Raw genomic sequence first — 8,435 nt, forward strand, 5'->3', positions numbered from 1 at the left:
AAGGTATGATGATAGCTCTTAAACCAAACCGGATCTAGCCTCGTTCCCAACCTCCCGGACCCTCATGCAATTCTGAACCGGATCAGTGACTTGACTACGCCCCATAGGGCCGTCACGTGACTTCTGACTACTTCAACACACCAATCACAACGTTCCATTCCGGCCAATGGGGACATTTTCGGTAGAACATTGGGACCAATCAGGAACAACGAGCGCGTCTTTAAAAGATTGGCGGCTGTAGGTCCTAGGAGGAAGGAAATAAAGAAAGAGTCGCTTCTCTTGGAGTTTTTATTTATTCCGTCCGTGTTTATTCTCGTCATCTCATTTTTACGATCTTCTTCAATATGATGCAGGTAACGTCTTTATTCATTTCCAGTGATGTGTGTCCCCGTGTTATTGAGCAGTAATAATAAGACTGGCAAGATCACAATGCAACATACCTGAGAAACGTTTATAGTTAGCGTTAGCATTAGCATTGTAGTGACAAAAGAATGTAACGCCTTAAGTAACATCGAACTATTTATATAATAACGTTGGCATGTAATGGAAGGTGATGTGATGAACTCGGCGCCCACATTTCATGGATGGGCAGCTAGTAACAGACAGTCACTGTGGTGGAGTAAGCAAGGTTGGCTAGTAGCTTAGCATCCTTGTGCAATGTTGTGCATGCAGTGTTGCCATGTCCGCGCTTATAAGCAGTTGAGTTGCTTGAAAATATAGGCTTTGCGTTTTTTTGGCCTTGTTTCTGAAGTGTAGTTGGCTATTTAGACTTGTTTCCTAATGTTGTTTAAACCAGTGGTTTTCGAAACATTTTCATGTGAAGGACCCCCAGATTTAATATGTATTTGGCCGCAGACCCCCCCCCCATCTGAAAATATTTGTGCCATGGACCCCTACAAGATATGTGTAAAATGTCTCACAATTTTTTATTGTTGGAAATGGCATAGATGGGAGCTCGTAGATGTTATTTTCAAATGGTGAACGTACAGTGTATAGGTTTAAAAGTGCTCATGTGGCCTGGTTGCTTGTTTTCATAGACCTGTTTGCTTGTTTCTCTCGCAAAACCTGGCAACACTGTGTGCATAATGTATGCCCACTTGGATCGAGTACAGTTGAGCACAATGAGTAACTAATCCGTCTTTTCGTTTCTTCCACAGAACAAAGAAAACAAAGAACCAAAACCTCTCCAAACAGTCAGACCAGTACGTTTTCTATCTCTTCCATTTTATAGTCTAACGTTTGCTACACCAGGGCCTACAGTTTGTAGGGCCTATGATGGTATTGTGCGGAGTGCCGTGACATTAGTCCCACGGCCCAAGTATCATTGGTCTGATCTGATGTTGTAACTAAGCCGAACCACCCTTTTGATTGATTACAATATTAGTCAGAAATGTAAACGGCACGTGGTACATTAGCTCCATTAAGCACCTCTCACTCCGCTATGTGAGAGGTTCTTAATGGAGCTAGTGGTACATTAAGGCTAAAAGCATAACACAAAAAGTCCTGAGGACTCGTTTCCATTGTAGTCGTATGTATTCAATTAAACAACATGGTATAAAAAATTTACACAAATACAAACTATTATGTAAAAAGGGAAAAACGTTGGCAGTGAATCACTTTCAAAACGGCCCTAAAGATACACCTTCAGGAGGCTGCGATTCTTAAATGGCCCCTGTCCAAGTCTTAACCTACCCCTACCCTACCCCCATACCCCCCCCCTTTCTCCTCTTCTTTTTCCCCACTCCTCATACCAGTAACCTGTAAACTGATTTTATGACATTCTGTATAGAAGTGTGTATATCTGTCTGTCTCTTATATGTCATCATGATTTGTGTACATGGGGATCTCATCTTAAACAAGCTCAGTGCTTAATGAGTCTTCCAGTTTAGTAGACCTTGTATTGTGAATTTGTACTTCCATGTACTGTTATTCTCATGTCTTACTAAATAAAGTACATCAATCAATCACACCTCCTTTCGATGGGAATTTGCATTTACCTCCCCTTGTGGTCTCCTGAGTCCTAATAGATGTTTTTGTTTTGCTTTTTCAGGACTGTTTCGAAATTTTAATTTATGAATTTCTATTTTGTTATCAATTTTTGTTCACAACAAAAACACTGTAAACACAAAATTGGAAGAAGTGCCAACAGTGAACTTGCCCATTGAAAGCTGGTTACCAACTGGAAGCACTTGCATTTCTCTGTCTTATGTGTCTATGTCCGTTCCCAAATTTCAGTTTGCCACCCCAACTACAGTACCCGGCCCACAGCGTGTTCAGGTGAACCGCACGACTGGGATCACAGGTACCTTCTGTTCTTCTCCTTAGTAATTATTTGGAAATTAACATATGCTGAGAAAGATGATTGTTTATTGTGTTGGAAATTGATATATGCTGACTGAGAAAGATGGTTTTGTTTTCAGGGCCTGGGAGAGCCCCTGTTACTTCATCCTGCACATCATTAGCAAAGTGAGTGAAGTATACAATACATAAAGCACTGTAAACTACTAGTTTTCTATTGACCGTTTTATTATCATGAATGAATAGATGCATGATTCAGACCATTATGACCGTGCTGTTAATCAACAGTGTGTTAATATCACTCAAATATTTGTTGTATATGCATTTTTATTTGTAGTGTATGCATTTTAGTAGGGCTGCACCGAATATTCGGCCACCAAATATATTCGGCCGAATATGGCAAAAAAAAAGCATAATTGGTATTCGGACGAATAGATTTTAACACCGACTGCATACATTTTATAACTGATCTCAATATGGACCCATAGTGATTATAAGTTTTGCCATAATCATGTAGCTCTGCAACAAGGGCACAGCAATGGTACAAAAAAATAATATATATATATATATATATATATATATATATATTTTACGATGCAGCCCTATATTTTAGTGGTTACCAGTAGTTGCAGAGGTGTTCCCACACCAACCCGACGCCAGCGGCGATAAGTGTTGGAAAGCGTATGTTGCTGAAATCTGCTGTTGAATGGGCAGTGGTTATACTGTCACGACGGGTCGAAAGTTGTAGGGAAGCGTCGAAAGCCACCGTTGTGCTGGCGGAGAGGAAGTAGAGCTCTCTGGTTGGCTGCTAGGAGGGGTAGCGGGGACCCTTTCTAAAATGCAATACAGAGAGCTGTAAAATTATTTTGTCTGAATTCTCTCACTCACTCATATGATGCACCAAAATAGTCTAAATACAGAACCTTGTGCCCATGCCCTAAGCACCCCATAACTAGTGCAGTAGTTATCTTTATAATTTCTCCAATGATTTAAGCATGTTCATGTGTTTTGTTGTTGAAAAACAACATCAAGCCATAGGCTATTTTAGCACCATATTAGCCGCCTGTCAGTGCGGTGTGTCAGGGCCTGGCCTGTACAGTACACCCAAATGGAGTCCCATCACACAATACGGTACGTTACTGAAACCATAGAAGTGACTGTATAGAACAGATATTTGCATCCTTTGTAATGCTGTGCTTCCGAGTTAACGCGGATAAAAATACGTTTGCTTGCATCCCCCAGCAAAGTAAGTGGCTAAAAATCGACTGGTGTTAAGTCTGTTTGTCAAACAGGAGCTCCATCATTTGTGCATCCTTCTCTTCTCAGGAAATTCACGCTCAATGACTTTGAAATTGGGAAACCACTAGGAAAGGGCAAGTTTGGGAATGTCTACCTTGCAAGGGAGAAGTCACAGAAGGCCACTGTGGCGCTGAAGGTGTTGTTTAAGTCGCAGATAGAAAAAGAGGGTGTGGAACATCAGCTGAGAAGGGAGATCGAGATTCAGTCCCATCTCAGGTTAGTATTATGTCCTACAGCAAAATGCAATTTCAGTACCTTGTTTATCAAGCATATGATAACTAAAGTTGCATCTGGCTCCATGCTCAGGCAGTGAGTCCACTCATTCAAAAAATGTTTTAATCAACCCCTTATTTTGAGTGATATTTAACATTTTATTTCTTGAAAGAAAGTTGCCAAATAATGACCATGGACTGCCATTTTCCCTGGAATATAAAAGTGCTGTGCATGTTTTGCCATGTCCTGTACGTATCCAACGACATCTGGTTTGGCTGCCATTGTAGTAGTACAAAGGATTGGCACGCTCGACTCACAAGTGTTGGGCGGGTGCAAATTGTTACAAAATGGGGAACATCCACACTTGCAAAATAGGTTTAAATGTGTATTTTAATTTATGGCCTAAGCCGCAGTCAAACTATGCATTTTCAGCCCTCTTGGCAAAACTTACTGTGCGCCTATGCATTAAACTAAGCTTTTAAACTTATTTCCTGACTGAATGTTGCCATTGTAGCATTTGCTTGTATTTCTCTGCTTTTAAGGTACACACATTTGTGACATTGTTTGTCATTTGATGTCTTAGTTTTAGCTCCTGAAATATCACTCTACCCTCTCCTCAGACATCCCAATATCCTCCGATTCTACAACTACTTTCATGACCGCACGCGAGTAATTTTGGTTCTGGAGTTCGCCCCACGTGGTGAGATGTACAAGGAGCTGCAGAAACTTGGACGATTTGATGAGCAGCGCACTGCAACGGTACAAGTCAAGTGTTTTAAAAGGCAGTTAATATTATGTTGCTAAGGTGAAAGATGCGGTCTAATTCTAACATTTTAAATTATCAGTTTATGGAGGAGGTGTCTGATGCATTGAATTACTGCCACGAGAAGAAAGTCATTCATCGTGACATCAAGCCAGAGAATCTACTCCTCGGCTTTCGTGGGGAGCTTAAGATTGCAGACTTTGGCTGGTCTGTCCATGCACCATCTCTAAGGTAAGGAATCCACATATGTGATTTGACAACTTAAAGTGAATTTGATTAACTGTGAAATATATTAATGAGCCGTAATAGACAGGATCTCTTAAAGGGCTAAAATGTACATTTAACCTTCTTAGGCGAAAAACCATGTGTGGAACACTGGACTACCTGCCCCCGGAGATGATTGAGGGGCGAACCCACAGTGAGAAGGTGGACTTCTGGTGCATCGGGGTGCTCTGCTATGAATGCTTGGTTGGCAACCCACCTTTTGAAACCAGCAGCCACACAGAAACCTACAAAAGAATTACAAAGGTTAACATCTCTTTTTTTCCCCCTCTTTTTTGTTTAGTTATAACACTATGTGTGTGTATAATTGGATCCACCTTAATTGGATCCACCTGAACAGAGACTATGTTGTTCTTGATATTTTCAGGTGGACTTGCATTTCCCAGCATTTGTTAAGGAGGGACCCCGAGACCTGATTTCCAAGCTTCTCCGCTATAATCCAGCTAACCGAATGTCCATGCAGAACGTTATCGACCACCCCTGGGTGCGGGCAAACTCAAGACGGGTCTTGCCCCCTGTCTGTGCAGCTGAGAACCCATGAAGACAACCACTGTTGTCTGTCTTACAAATCGTAACTTTTTATATTTGTTCCTATATTTCTATCCCAAATAAATACACGCCAATGTATATTGTAGGCATACCGTTACTCAGGGTGTCAGTTATGCCGATGCGTGTTGGTGTGTATATTTGAATGATGTACTAGTTCATCTGCTGTAATAAAATGCTTCTTTTCTTTTATATTCAACTTGGGTGTCTTGGGCCTGGATTTTTATTGTCTCCACCAGGCCGAAGGCGTGACCGAGACTGTTTTACCCCATGTGTGTGTGCCCTGCATTTTTCACATAGGCCTTTTATAGCGCCACCAGGACGTGGAATTTTGCCTAACATTTTTTTTTGTATATTACTCTTACAGATTTTGTCCAAACATCAGGCAAATTGGTACACATTATCTCTATAGTCATGTCATCAAGAAGGACCTGTCCGATTTTTCATATTTATCCTGATTGGCTAAGATTGACTACTTATACCTGGCCTGGTGGATTTTATGTCAACTGGGACAAATTTCCAGAGACTCTTTTCTTTGCCAGGGGGTACCTTTACCCTGAGGGCAGTAGCTGAAAGTGATTTTTTTTTTTTCTCGACTTTGGCCTGCTTGTCTTGCTTTTGACACTTTCCAGTTCTCAAACTAGGACAGTTCAAACTTTTTTTTCAAATGCATTCCATGTGATCTGTGAAGGTAAAAGATTGAGAGGTGGTAACAGAGATGGGCTTCTCCTACAAGGAGAAGCTCTTTGGATACACAATCTACAGACAGAACACCCCAAGGGGTTAAACGAGGAACTGCTATTGGGCTGTTTTTTTTTTAAAATAAATGTAATGAATTTGAAATCTTACGTCTGTGATTGTGTATTCAGAGAAGTGCAAGTTTATTGTTTCTTTGAATTTTTCTGTTGTCGTTAATTTGCATTTACTACTGCATTCCTGTTTATGACAAAGTCAAGGGAGTACTGAGATGAACTGTATTTAAAAAGAAAAAAAATTGTCATTTTGGGGGCACGGCCACTTGGCCTTTGATGTCCTCCATTTTTTGAGGGCAGGAAGGCCATCAAATAAAACAAGATTTTAGTCCATTGAAAGAATTAATTGAACTTAAGGGTTAAGGATGATTTTAAATTTAATATGTAGACCAACAGCAGTAAAGAGAATAAATTATGGTATTTACACTCTGATCCATGCTCAGCCCTGCACCAATCAAAGTAACTGGATTGGTTTAAAGGAGGAGTTCACCCAAAAAATGACTTATTTTCTATCAATTGCACACCCCATGAAGCCTTGAATTCATGGATTTATTTTTGTTTTTGTGGCATTCCTAAGCCAATAATTTGATGACCGGGTGTGTATCCGGTAGGAGACACAAATAATCTACTTTGTCTCCTACCGGATACATTAGCCGGTAGGAGACGAGAATCAAATTATTGGCTTAGGAATGCCACAAAAACAAAAATAAATCCATGGATTCAAGGCTTCATGGGGTGTGCAATTGATAGAAAATAAGTAATTTTTTGGGTGAACTCCTCCTTTAAAGATGGGGAGTTATGAATTCAGAATCTCAACAAAAGACTAGTGTCTACATAACAAGAAAGAGACACTGGTGTCTACATATTGACAAGAAAGAAACGGAGGAGAAAGTGGTACAGTTAATCTGGGGCATTAAGGCCACTGTTGGCCTTAAGGCATGTCATTTTTGAGGGGCACAAGGCCAAACTGATGGGCAACGACGGCCATGGACTTCGGGGCCTCCCTGGTGTGTAGGCCCTAGCCCCTTTCGGAACCCTGTATACCTTTTTTGTATTTGGGATGACGGCAACAAAAAAAAATGTATACAGGGTTCTGAAAGGGGCTAGGGCCGACACTGCAGGCCTTACAATAAACTCACGGAATCTCTGTACTACATCTATAGTTGAGCCAATTGATTGCCATGGCAACCCCAGCCTAAGATTGATTTGCCAAATTCCCCACACCTGCCATTTGATTAGATAGTCAGTCAGTCCACGTTTAACAGTTTGTTCTTCGGACATTTTCTTCAAACGTTTACCACTAAGTCTTAACCTACCCCCCCTACCTCCTTCATTTTCCTCTTTTGTATATATATATATTATTATTTTTCTCTCGTCATACCAGTAACCTGAAAGCTGATTGTATGACATTCTGTATAGTAGTGTGTATATCTGCCTGCCTCTTATATTTCATCATGATTTGTGTGCATGGGGTTCTCATCTTAAACAAGCGTAATGCTTAATGAGGGTTTCCAGTTTAGTAGACCTTGTATTGTGAATTTGTACTACCATGTACTGTTATGTACTGTCATGTACTATTCTCATGTCTTTCTAAATAAACTACATCAATCAATCAATCAATCAATCAAACCACTGTACAAGGACTTTTCCATATGGGCACAAAAGGGACACAGAGAGACAGACAGACGGTTACAACGGGTATTGCATAACAGGACGGGGCATGCATTCCCTATTTGCATCGTTCCCAATCCCAACCCTTGTATCATTGGTTCCCGAGTGTGTACCTACACAACGGGCACCGGTCTAGTTTCAATCACTTCACACAGCATTCATTTGGATATACTTTCTGTAGGCATTTGAGTACAATGTGGTCTCACCGGTAGCGTGGCCGAGCGGTCTAAGGCGCTGGATTAAGGCTCCAGTCTCTTCGGAGGCGCGGGTTCGAATCCCGCCGCTGCCAATGTTTTTTTCCCCTTGTATGTAAAACACATTTTAAGCCCAAACTCATTTCGAATGATTCAGAATTGTAATTTTCCACCTCATGTTTTATTTTAGACAGTCCGTTGTGTCTGTCTATCTTGGCGCCAGCCAGGCAGGTTCTCTTTAAAAGGATCCAGGATCATCTGTGTAATATGTGCCACTAGAGGTCGCTGATAGTGTTCCGTAGTCGAAGCGAAGCGACAACATTTTGCCATGGATGCATTTTGCTTATTTTCTTCCGGGTGAAAACGTTTCGAACTTTTAGCAGCGTTGCCATGTCCACTTATTATAAGCAACGTTGG

General features: G+C 41.0%; 1 protein-coding gene across 1 annotated transcript; it reads left to right on the forward strand.

Annotated features, from left to right (window-relative positions):
• The first annotated feature begins 230 nt into the window (after positions 1–230).
• On the forward strand, positions 231–5,600 carry aurkb (aurora kinase B). Its single transcript, XM_080416887.1, has 9 exons — positions 231–353; positions 1,158–1,202; positions 2,236–2,302; positions 2,421–2,466; positions 3,625–3,813; positions 4,431–4,569; positions 4,656–4,804; positions 4,927–5,101; positions 5,223–5,600. The coding sequence occupies exons 1-9, from the start codon at positions 345–347 to the stop codon at positions 5,394–5,396; spliced, it is 993 nt and encodes a 330-aa protein (XP_080273013.1). The 5' UTR covers positions 231–344; the 3' UTR covers positions 5,397–5,600.
• The last annotated feature ends 2,835 nt before the right edge of the window (positions 5,601–8,435 follow it).

The sequence above is a fragment of the Gymnoscopelus braueri genome (genome assembly GCF_963280865.1).
Source record: "Gymnoscopelus braueri genome assembly, chromosome: 20".
Classification (NCBI taxonomy): Eukaryota; Metazoa; Chordata; class Actinopteri; order Myctophiformes; family Myctophidae; genus Gymnoscopelus; species Gymnoscopelus braueri.